Source organism: Vulpes vulpes, chromosome 1, assembly GCF_048418805.1.
Source record: "Vulpes vulpes isolate BD-2025 chromosome 1, VulVul3, whole genome shotgun sequence".
NCBI lineage: Eukaryota > Metazoa > Chordata > Mammalia > Carnivora > Canidae > Vulpes > Vulpes vulpes.
Genome location: NC_132780.1, coordinates 131,600,491 through 131,612,780, shown reverse-complemented (window position 1 = coordinate 131,612,780; position 12,290 = coordinate 131,600,491). Strand labels below are relative to the sequence as shown.

General features: G+C 51.2%; 1 protein-coding gene across 2 annotated transcripts; it reads left to right on the top strand.

The window, feature by feature from the left end:
• The first annotated feature begins 81 nt into the window (after nucleotides 1-81).
• Nucleotides 82-11,582, top strand: TAPBP (TAP binding protein). 2 transcript variants are annotated; one of them, XM_025990703.2, is made up of 8 exons: nucleotides 82-422; nucleotides 545-715; nucleotides 925-1,185; nucleotides 7,878-8,276; nucleotides 8,666-9,007; nucleotides 9,113-9,202; nucleotides 9,318-9,355; nucleotides 10,439-11,582. In XM_025990703.2, exons 1-8 carry the CDS (start codon nucleotides 386-388, stop codon nucleotides 10,448-10,450), a joined length of 1,350 nt encoding a protein of 449 aa, XP_025846488.2. In that variant the 5' UTR covers nucleotides 82-385; the 3' UTR covers nucleotides 10,451-11,582. The 2 variants fall into 2 exon arrangements, with proteins under 2 accessions (XP_025846488.2, XP_072585642.1); XM_072729541.1 differs by lacking the exon at nucleotides 10,439-11,582 and adding an exon at nucleotides 9,763-9,967 and having other exon boundaries at nucleotides 124-422.
• The last annotated feature ends 708 nt before the right edge of the window (nucleotides 11,583-12,290 follow it).

The window sequence follows — 12,290 nt, the reverse complement described above, 5'->3', positions numbered from 1 at the left end:
ATATTTATTGGTCATTTCACTCGGCTTACCGAAAGCCCCTCTGTGTTTGCTGGGGACTCGGCGCAGGTGGGGGAAGGCGGAGTCTCCGTACTCCGGGAAGTGGATTGGTGGGGTGGTGGGGACGGAGGGGGAGCCTAGGGTTGGGGAGGGCTCTTGGACTGGGTGGTGTCTTGTGGCCCAAGAGGGCGGGGCGGGGCTGAGGTCTCCGGTCCCGAGCCGGAGATAATGTTTGGGGAGCCCTGCCTGGCAGGTGCGGAGAGCACCTGCCGCCCACGTGCCCTCACCCGACCGGAGGGGGTATTTCTCCGCCTCTCCCCGCCCTTTCAAGGAAAGCGAAAGTGAAAGGGGGAAGTGGAAGCTCCGGGGCTGAGCTGATCGCGGCGCCATGAAGCCCCTGTCTCTGCTCCTCGCCGTGGCTTCGGGTGAGCGAACCCCGAAACCCTTTGCCCGAGAGCCAGGGGTGGGCGGAGGGAGGTGAGCCCACCGCGCGCCAGCCTCGGGCCCAGGGCGTGGGGCGCCCCCTCACCCGCGCCCCTCTCCGCAGCCTTGGGGACGGCCGTCTCGGCGGGCCCGGCGGTGATAGAGTGCTGGATGGTGGAGGATGCGGGCGGGGGCCGCCTGGCCAAGAAACCCGCGGCCCTGCTGCTGCGCCAGGGCCCGGGCACTCCACCCCCGCGGCCGGACCTCGAACCCGAGCTCTACCTCAAAGTGCACGGTGAGTCGTTCCGGACTCGCCCTCCGCTCTGTCCCTGCCCTTGAGGTCGCGCTGTGACCTCGGGCCTCAGTTTCCCCCTGTAAAGTGAGGTTAGATTGCCTCTAAACTCTCGCTACCGGGCGGTTTGTGCGTTTGGAATTCCCGGGACGCTGCCCTCCCCGCCCGTTGCCGGCGGGAACGCCGGCACCGACTCCCTTCTCCGCGCACAGACCCCGCGGGAACCCTCCAGGCCGCCGTCAGGAGGTACCCCTCGGACGCCCCCCCGCCACACTGCGAGCTCAGCCGCTTCATCCCGCTGCCCGCCTCGGCGACGTGGGCCCGTGGCCTGACCCCGGGGCGGAGCTGCCCGCGGGCCCTGGACGGGGCGTGGCTCATGGCCAGTGTGCTCAGCCCGATCTTCAGCCTCTGCAGCCTCCTGAGACCGCAGTCCGAGCCTCAGCCCGAGCCTGCGCTCTTCACGTCGGCGACAGGTAGCTGGGGAGGGGAGGTGGGAGGAACGCGTGCCCCTGAGGGCCTGGGTCTGGCGGGACTCGCGCTGCGAACCCCCTCGCCCAATCGGGGTTAGTTTCCTGATTGGTAAAGCGAGGCGGTTCCGCCGCGATTAGAGCTGCGGTCTCCACCGCTTCTAGCTCCCGAGGGGTTTCGAGCAAACAGGCGCAACCCACTGTTGGGGGCGGGGCTTCGGACGGAGTCGGACTCCTTGCTACCTTGAGGAACTTGTATGGGGATGGGGTTGAGGGGCTCAGAAGCCCCCCAAAAGAAGGAACTCTTTTTCTCTTCTCCTCCCAGATCTGTGTCCTGCTAGGTAGGCACTGCCGTCTTGGTGGTTAACCCTGTTTCAGAAACTACCGGTCAAGCCCCGCCCATGCCCGCATCTGGAACTGTGGCACCCCGCAGAGCAAAGGCTCTCGCGCTCTAGCGCGTGGGCCTTCCTTGCCAGCCTCTTTCCATGGCTCGTGGGGATGCCCTGAGTCTGTGGCCGCCAAGTGGTGGGGCTGCACTGGGCCGGAGAGACAGCTTCCCACTGCAAGCGCTGCTTATTGCACGGTGCAAGGCGGTTTGCCGAGCTGAGGCAAGAGGGAGTGGGCAGATAGAGCAAGAATGGGGTGCCTAGGGGGCGCCTGGGTGGGTCAGTGGGTTAGCTTCTGCCTTGGCTCAGGTCAGGATCCCAGGGTCCTGGGATGCAGCCCTGCCAGGCAGGGAGCCTGCTTCTCTCTCTCTGCCTACTTGTGTGTGTGTGTGTGTGTGTTTTTTTTAATTTATTCATGAGAGACATACAGAGAGAGAGAGAGAGAGAGGCAGAGACACAGGCAGAGGGAGAAGCAGGCTCCATGCAAGGAGCCGGACAAGGGACTCGATCCGGGTCTCCAGGATCACACCCTGGGCTGCAGGCGGCGCTAAACCGCTGCGCCACCGGGGCTGCCCTCTCTCTGCCTACTTGTGCCCTCTCTCTCTGTCAAATAAATACAATCTTAAAAAAAAAAAAAAAAGAATGGGGCACCTCGGAGCTCACCCTTCTCATGGCAGAGGATGGGTAGGATATGAACAGAGTCATTGGCTTCTCGCAGTCCTGTGAGCTTTTTTAAAGTTTATTTAAAGTTTATGTATGTATATATGTATTTAAGTAATCTCTGCACTCAACGCCGGGCTCAAACTCAAGACTCCGAGATCAAAAGCCACATGCTTCTCTGAGCCAGCCAGATGCCTCTTGTATGATTTTTGTAAACAACACAGCACAACTGGCAGGCTAACCCCTCCCTTCCCCAGGACTACCTTCTTCCCACTCCCCCCCCCCCCCCACCCCCCACCCCCCCCCCCCCCCCCCCCGCCCAGAGAGTGAATCACCCACAGGACCAGGGAAAGGGACTCAGCACCCACCCATCACCTCTGTCTACATTGCCGTTCTTGGTTGCCAGGCCTCACCCTGGGCAGGGCAGAGGCAAACTATGGGGATCATGGCTCTCTCCAGTGGGGAGGAGTATCTCCCAGGCCTGCTGGCTTCACTGAGGTGGGGGTGAGAAGAGGCTTTTCATTCTGAGTCTGTTTTTCCAACTGTAAAATGTGGATGCTATTTCCTGCTGCTTTTCTGTCGTTGTGACTCTCAGGGGAGACACTTGGTTAATTAATTCACCGGTTCAATATTTATTAGCACCAAGGAGAAATTAGGCCCCAGTTGGTTCTCAATCCAGGCTGCAAGAGTCCTTTTGGAAGTTTTTTTGTTTGTTTTTCTTTTTCTTTATTTTTTTATTTTTTAAAAGATTTTATTTATTGAGAGAGAGAACACAAGCAGGAAAAGGGGCAGAAGGAGAGAGCAGACTCCCCGCTGAGCAGGGAGCCTAGGATCAAGACCTGAGCCAAAGGTAGACACTTAACCACCAACTGAGACACCCACATGCCCCTGTCTTGGAAGTTTCTAAATGACACTGAATTGTCCCACAACAGGCGAATTAAATTAGAATCTCTGAGGTGGCCTTGGGCACTTTTAAAGGTCACGAAGGTGATCAGATGTAGATTCTGCTCTCAAGAAGGTTCTCAGTAGATTTATAATGGCTAATTGTAGAGTGGAAGACAATTTGGGTCATAAGAGAAGTGCAGATAGGAGCCGTAGGAGTGCCCAGTGGGACAATTTTCTGCTTCTTATAGACCCAAACCTGGGGGTAAAAACTAGTTGCTGTGCTCGGTCTTCCTTTTCAAGCATTTCTACTTGATTAGAGATTGAAGAAAATGAAAGTTGTTGTTTTAATGTAAATTTTAAAAAGGAATCTTCCTAGGGGCACAGATCATTGGTATTTTTCCTAATATATGTTTATACAGTATTTCTTATCAAATACTTCAAAATATTTATTGACAAATACACTGTTCTACTATACTTCACGTGTATGGTTTTTAAAATCTCATTGTTCTTTTAAAACATTGTAATGGAAAATTTCAAAGACACATGAAAGTAGAGAGAATGGTCTAATGAACCCCCATAGACCAATCACCCACTCACTTGTGTAGTTACTAGGCTTTACCACATTGTTTTGCTGACCCTCCTCCGACCTATTTTCTTGTTTTGAAATTTATACCAGGCACCATATGATTTTATTCATAAGTACTTCAGTAAGCATCTCTATCAAATAAGGGCTTAAAAAATATTGTCATAGCAAACCAAACAGGTCTCTATATTTTACATTTGGTTCTTGCATCTGCTTGGGTTGCCATAACAAAATATCATTGACTGGAGACCTTAAATTTATTTTCTCACAGTTCTAGAGGCTAGAAGTCCAAGATCAAGTCTAAGATCAAAGTGCTCTCAGGGTTGGTGTCTGATAAGAGCTCTCCCGTTGTGGTTGCACATGGCCACTTCTGGCTGTGTCCTCACATGAAGGAAAGAAAGTGAGCTTTGCTGTTTCTTCCTCTGCTTAACAGAACACCAGCATATAAGGTTAGAGCCCTGTGTTAATGATCTCATTTGACCATGATCACCTCTTCACAGCCCCTGTCTCCAAATACAGCTTACTCTTGAATAACTGTGCATGTGCGTATGGTGGGAGGTTAGAGGCACTGACCCCACCCCCAGCAGTCGAAAATCTGAATCCATTTGACTCCCCCGAAACTTAACCACTCATAGCCTACTGCTGACTGGAAACCTTACCAATAACGTAAACAGTTGATTAACACATATTTTATATGTTATATATATTACATACAGTACTCTTATAATAAAGTAAGCTAGAGAAAAGAGTTATTAAGAAAATTAATCATAAGGAAGAGAATATGCATTTGTAGTACTGTACTGTACAAAAACTCCCGCATATAAGTGGACCATTGCAGTTCAAACCTGTGTTGTTTAAGGGTCAACAGTATAGTCACATGGGAATTAAAGCTTCAACATACGAACTTGAGGGGGTCCCACAGAACTCAGTTCACAGCAATTTTGTCTAAGTCTCCTTTATTCTTTTTTTTTTTTTAAAGATGTTATTTATTTATTCATGAGAGACAGAGAGAGAGAGAAAGAGAGAGGCAGAGACATAGGCAGAGGGAGAAGCAGGCTCCATGCAGGAAGCCTGACGATCCTGGGTCACACCCTAGGCTGAAGGCGGCTAAACCACTGAGCCACCCGGGCTGCCCAAGTCTCCTTTATTCTATAATTGCCCTGCACTCCCTAAATGCTAGTGGTTTATCACTTGTTCAGCAGAACTTCCCATGTTCTGTCTTTGGTCAACTGTCTCCTCATTGTGTCATTTTCCTCTTATTCCTGTCCTCCATACTTCCTGCCAATTGACAGTTCTAGAAACTTGATTAAATTTGAGCTTACATTTTTTTTTTCACTAACACTTTATAATAGTTGTCTACGGTTCACTTTATTAACAGAAAAGCAAAAACCTCTGTGATGCAAGCTGTAAAAACAGGTACAGATTTCCTTCGTGTTCTGGCCCTGTTGTGCTTAACATTTGTATTTTTCAAGACAGGTTTGTGGGATGCAGGTCTAAAATTGCTCCCTCAACCCACATTAAAGGGCACTGTTAGCTTGAGGGTTAAACTGTAAAATCTTCGGATTTTGTTTATTCATCTCATGAATCATTTGTAATAATTTAAAAGTATGTGTCTGGATTTTGAGAAATGAAATTTATTTTTTATTTATTTTTTAAAAAGATTATTTCTTTATTTGACACAGAGACCAAGAGCACAAGCAGGAGGAGCAGGAGACAGAGGGAGAGGGAGAAGCAGAGCAGAGAGCCCTATGCAGGGCTCGATCCTAGGACCCTAGGATCATGACTTGAGCCAAAGGCAGACGCTTCACCAACTGAGCCACCCAGGCACCCCTGGTTTTACTTTATTGAACAAAAACTGTCCCATGAGGTTGAGAGAAGTTTAACCTTGTAGGAGTTAAACTAGGATTAAAAATTACAGTGTCACAAGAGAAGAAAGACTACTTTTACAGGAAGGACTGACATTTCTGGGAAGAAGTAATTATGGAACTGACCTTGAGGGACATGGAATACTTAGATGTTTGGGAGACAATAGGCAGGGACCTGAGTTAGACCAAAGCAAAGAAAGGCCTTATGATTAGAATTTCTACTAGTTTCAAGAAAGTTAGGGTGCAAGAGAAGTCTGGAAAGGTGAGTTGGGGCCTGGGCTGGATCATCAAATACCCTGAGATCTGGGCTTTATAGATGACAGTGAACTATCAGAAGTCTTATATATAATAATGTGTGTGTGTGCTGGCACGTGCCATCTCCCCAAAAGCCTGCTATTTTACTTGATTCTTTTTTTTTTTAATAAATTTTTATTTATTTATGATAGTCACACACACACACAGAGAGAGAGAGAGAGAGAGTCAGAGACACAGGCAGAGAGAGAAGCAGACTCCATGCAGGGAGCCCGATGTGGGACTTGATCCCGAGACTCCAGGATCATGCCCTGGGCCAAAGGCAGGCACTAAACCGCTGAGCCATCCAGGGATCCCCTATTTTACTTGATTCTTACAAAGGTAGGGAAGGATCAGATCATTGGACTAATGAGAAAAATACAGATGGAATGATTTTGCTGAGATACCCAGCAAGTCCATGAGGATGATGGTGGCAGTAATGAAAATAGCAACACCTAACCTTGATCGAGCATATTCTAAAGATGGGTCCTGTTCATGACCTGAGCCAAAGGCTGACGCTCAACCGCTGGGCCACCCAGGCATCCTGGTAGCTCGGTTTTTTTAAACAGGCATGTGACTGGCTTAGACTTGTAGTCACACTGTGCAGAATATGGATTGAAGAAGAGAGAGACTGAAGATAAGGAAGACCCAAGAGGAGGTTGTCATTGTCCTAACAAATGTTGGTGAGAACTTGAGTTGGAGTCAGAGGTGAGAATCTATCTGGAAGACAATTAGGGCCTGGTGGGGACAGCAGGGGGTATGTTCTATTTGGCAATTTGCTCATCTGTCTCCCTTACTAGACTGTAAGAAACATGAGGGCAGGGACTGCCTGTCTCATTCACTGCTGTCCTCTACCTTGAGTATCATAGGTGCTTAGTAAGTATTAGTTGAGTGAGAGAATTAGTGACTCCAAGTATTTTCCCTTAGCGTCCAGAGTAGGGGCTGGTGGTGATCTTTCCACAAGGCAGGGAGAGTGGACTTTTGGAGTGGGGTGAGGGAATGTTGCAGAGATGCTGTTGAGTTGGGGCACATTAAGTTGGTCTAGCAGATGGTTAGGTGTAATTCCAGCAAACACTCGGTGGACTTACTGTATTCTAGGCACTGTTCTAAGCACCTTTCACGTATAGGTGTCTTTGTTATCCAGAATCAGGAACTGAATAAATCTGGGTAACAAGAGGCATTAAATCATTTAACCTGCATTACAATGCCATGAGATACAAATTATTATCATATTATTATCTCATTATTTAGGAGATGAAGCTGAGCCATGGCAACATGAAATAACTGGCCTAGTGATCCCAGGACCCAGGATCGAGCCTACTTCTCCCTCTGCCTCTGTCTCTGCCTCTCTGTCTCTCATGAATAAATAAATAAAACTTAAAAAAAAATAACTAAAAAAAATAAAAATAAAAATAAAATAACTAGCCTACAAGGTCATATAAATAGCGGCAGAGTTGGGATTAACCAGGGAGGGCAGGCTCCAGGCACTTAACTGGCATACCCTGACTCAGTAGAGCATAGATGTCTGTTTGGGTCTAGGCTAGAGCCAGAACCTTCTAGAGTCAATAAGTACTCTATACAGCACCAGAGGATTGACAGCCCTGAGTCATCACAGTCTTTACCAGCAAACCAAGAAAGGCCTGGTTCTTCACGGGTGATGCATGGAGACTGGACTGGTTCAGGCTGTGTTGGAAGTGCACTCAGAGCCCACTGTCCCCAGAACTTGAGTGGGCTGGGTGCTCAGACCAGCCTTCAAAGGCTGTATCCACTCACTGCTCCTAATCACCTCTAGACCTATCTGCTCATGTGTAGCCGCTCTGGGTTGCACGCAGGCCCAGAACAAAGGGGATTTGCAGGGAAGACTAGAAGAAAGACTAGAAGATGGTTTGGTATCGGAAAAGGAGGGGTCCTCTGAGGGGTGGGTGAATTTGAGTTGGGTACTCCCTATAACTCTGTTTCTCTATTTTTTTCCTCTTTGTTTCTCTCCTTCATGCCCCTTCTACTCCCTCCTCTCCTCCTCTTCCCCAGCTGTGCTGACTGTCCTCACCCACAACCCCACCGTTCGGATCCAACTGGGACAAGATGCTCTGCTGGACTTGAAATTTGCCTACATGCCCTCCATCTCTGAGGCTGCTGCATCTCTGGCCCCAGGTCCCCCTCCCTTTGGGCTGGAATGGCGACGCCAGCACCTGGGAAAAGGGCACCTACTCCTGGCTGCAACTCCAGGGCTGCATGAGCAGATGCCAGCTGCCCAAGACGGGGCAGTGGCATTTGCCGCCTGGGATGATGATGATCCATGGGGTCCATGGACTGGAAACGGGACCCTCTGGCTGCCTGCAGTACAGCCTTTCCAGGAGGGCACCTATCTGGCCACTGTACACCTGCCATACCTGCAAGGGCAGGTTGCCCTGGAGCTTTCTGTACAGAGTGAGTTGGGGTACAGGGATCCCCATGGGTAAAGCAAAGGTGGGCATTTGATAATGGCCATACCATAATGGAGGAAGGATGGGGGAGAAGAGGGTGCTGGATGAACGGCAGGAGGTAGACTGGGATCCTTGGGAATCAGAAAGGCAATGGGTAGAGGTCCCTGGGAATTTAAGTGACTGGGATGAAGGTTCCCAAATATGAGGAACAGGATCCTTGAGAATATGGGTTTCAGCATGGGGTTTCCTGTGAAACACCAGTGGGGAGACAGTGGGTTCCCCATCCTGGGAGAAAAAAACCAAACCACCTCAGTTTGGGGGAAGCCATAGGGCAAACTGATAGAGACAAATGTGGATTGATTCCCCCATGCTCCTTTCCTGTTTTCTCCCCAGAGCCCCCCAAAATATCCTTGACACCGGCACCTCTTGTCTGGGCTGCCCCTGGGGAGGCACCCCCCGAGTTGCTCTGCCTTGTGTCCCGCTTCTATCCTGCCAAGGGCCTGGAGGTGGAATGGGAGCTCCGGGGTGGCCCAGAGGGCAGCTTTCAGAAGGCTGAGGGGCAGAGCTGGCTCTCCGCCCTGCGCCACCACTCAGATGGCTCTGTCAGCCTCTCTGCGCACCTGCAGCCCATCCCAGTCACAGCCAAGCACCATGGAGCGCGCTATGCCTGTCGTGTCCACCACCCCACCTTGCCCACCTTGGGGCGCAGTGCAGAAGTCACCCTGGAGGTGGCAGGTAGGAGCCAGAAGGGTAATCGAGCAGCCAGGGGTGGGGTGGGGTGGGGGTCCAGGGGTCCAGGAGGATACTACAGAGTTTACTCTCCCCACTTCCACCTGCCAGGACTCTCTGGGCCCTCCCTGGAGGACAGCGTGGGCCTCTTCCTGTCTGCCTTTCTCCTCCTCGGGCTCATCAAAGCGCTGGGCTGGGTGGGTAAGTGTGACTCTCATTGCCACAGTGACAGTCCCTGCCTACTCCCAGAAGCCTGACACCTATCCCTCTACCCTACCACACCTCCATCCCAACCCTTCTTAATCTCTCTCCACAGCTGCCTCCAGGTCTACTTCAAAAGATCCAAAGGAGAAGGTAAGGTAACAGGCCTCTTCCTTTTCTTTCCATTGTCATTTGAGCTCCTCTTGGAACTTCTCACCCATGGAGGGAGCCTGCTGGCATGGGGGGGGGGGGCAGAACTTGGAATTCACAGACCTGGGTTAACTCCTGCCACCTTAAATATTCTACTTCATACCTCAGTTCCTTGAGTGTCAAGATAAAAAAATTACTTAGGCAGCACTGTCCGACAGTATGATGCCAGCCACGTATGTTAATTTAAATAATCTAGTAGCCACAATAAAAAGGTAGTAACAGGTAATATTAATAATACCATTTATTTCATCTAATATATCCAAAATGTTATGTAACATGTAGTCAATATAAGAAACTTTAGTATTTCTGTTCTAAGTCACCTAAAACAGGTGCTTCTTTTAAACTGTCAGCTCCTGGGCAGCCTGGGTGGCTCAGCAGTTTAAGTGCCTGCCTTCAGCCCAGGGTGTGATCCTGGAGACCCGGGATCGAGTCCCACGTCGGGCTCCCTGCATGGAGCCTGCTTCTCCCTCTGCCTGTGTCTCTGTCTCTCTCTCTCTGTCTATCATGAATAAGTAAATAAAATCTTAAAAAAAAAAATAAAAAAATAAACTGTCAGCTCCTGTCAGTTCAGACTGGCCACATTTCGAATGTTGCACAGACACATGTGGGTGGTGGCTACTGTACAGACAGCAGAGCCGCAGAGGGCTGTTGGGAGGATTAGGCAAAATCACTCAGCGCTGTGTGTGCCAAGCAGAAAACCCACAGAGACTGTTCTTCTGCCGCCCTCTGTGCTCACGAGGGTTCATTTACCTCTGGACTGATTGTGAGCATTTCTTTTTTCAAAGATTTTATGTATTTATTCATGAAAGACACACACAGAGAGGCAGAGACACGGGCAAAGGGAGAAGCAGGCTCCATGCAGGGAACCCGATGTGGGACTCAATCCCAGGACCCTGGCATCATGCCCTGAGCTGAAGGCAGGTGCTCAACCACTGAGCCGCCCAGGTGCCCCTGATCATGAGCATTTCAATTTCACCTCTCTTTCTAAAACCTGGAATTCCTCACCTCGTTTTATTTTTCTTCCAGAAAGCACAGTGAGGCCACTCACTACCATCCTGGGGAAGCTGCCACCATCTCTGGCCTGAGCTACTGGAGTAGCTCCCCCAAATTGTACACCATCATCTTGCTCCCTCCAATCTCTCTCCACAGAACAGCTGGAATGCTTTTTCAGAGGATACAAATCTGTAGCATTTCCTTTCTTAGAGTGCTAAGGCAGTGCAGTGGTTCTCAAATTCTTTAAGTCTCAGGACTGCTTAAAAAGTGTCAAGGACGCTAAAGAGCTTTCGGTTACGTGGGTGACAAACTACAGATATTTATGCTACCAGAACTTACAACGGAGAAAAATTTAACAAAAGAATACGCAAGAACATGTTCCATTAGCTGTGAGGACAAGAATATCAGCGTGCAGCTTCTGGAAAGCTCCAGGGTGCATTTCTTTGGAGAGAGTGAAAAGGGCAAGGAACATTTTAGTAATGTTACCAATAGTCTTAACTGTGCACACCCACTGAAATAGTCTCCAGGACCTCAGGGACAAGGGCCACACCTGAGAACCAGTGCCCTAGAAGCCAAACCCATTCTTGTCCTGCTTGCATCTCCGGGGCTGGAGCCGCTGCCTGCCCCTACAACCCCACCTGGTGCCCTCCAGCCCTTCCCTGAGTGTTCATCTCACCGAACGCCATTTCTCTTTTCCAGTGACTCCCACCTTCCCCGTCTGTTCCCTATGTCAGGTCCACCCCTCGCTTTCTTGGGCTGCAGACCAGGTCAGCCTCATTCCCTCAGACCGCCGCGTGTCCCTCCTGTGCGGTTCACCACACTTGTCTTTGAATGATTGTGCGAATCCTTGTTAGATGCCTGTCTCCGCTCCCGGGACTGCCGGGTCCGTCCACCGCGTGGTCCCTGCTCCCGCACAGGCCCGGTGCCCACTGGAGGGCGCCCAACGCAAGACATTAGTCCTTTTTTCGTCCTCTGTATTTGAAAGCAGGTGTTGGACGAAGTAACTACTGGAGGAAGGAAGTGGCAGCTCGGACTAGGGTCCTCCAAGGGAGGACGGTCAGTTAGACCGAAGCGGGTCTAATCGTGCGGGAATAAAGTTGTGTCCTGTGCTCCCAACAGGGTGTCTCCTTCTACTCCACGGGTCCCCCTGGCAAGGGAGCACGGGCTCTTACAGACACTTCTGGTCCCTTCCTTTTTTTTTTTTTAAGATTTTATTTATTGATTCATGAGACACAGAGAGAGAGGGGCAGAGACACAGGCAGAGGGAGAAGCAGGCTCCACGCAGGGAGCCCGACGTGGGACTCGATCCCGAGCCTCCAGGATCAGGGCCTGAGCTGAAGGCGGCGCTAAACCGCTGCGCCACCCGGGCTGCCCTCACCCCGACCGCTCAAACGCTTTGGCGACACCCCAGTCCCCGGAACGCTGCAGGGTCGGGGGCCACCAGCGGCGGGCGAGACGCCCTGCGCCGCGGGCTCCGGGGAAGGCGGGGCGAGCTGAAGGAAGCGCACGTACCACGCCGAGCGCCGGAAACGCTGGACAGAGGAACCGAGAACCGGAAGTGGCGGCTTCCTGCCCCGCCCCCTTACGCGAGGGCGGGAACCCCGCGCTTCTCGGAAAACGCGGACTGGATTCCGACCCGCTACACGCGTGGGTGCGGGTGGGGAGTGTAACCCCGTCAGGGGGAGTAAGCGATCCCTGTCGGCCTAAAACGCTTCCCCCGGGAGTTTTAGCTTCGGTGTTGTCGGGGGGCAGGGGAATGTCAAATCCGGCTCCTATCCTCCCTCGGGATCGGGAGACGGGACTCTACTCGGATTGAGTGCGGGGCGGCGTGGGCTCCGGGACCCCTGAGCAGGGGTTCCGAGGACAGCGGGCTGGGGCCCGTGAC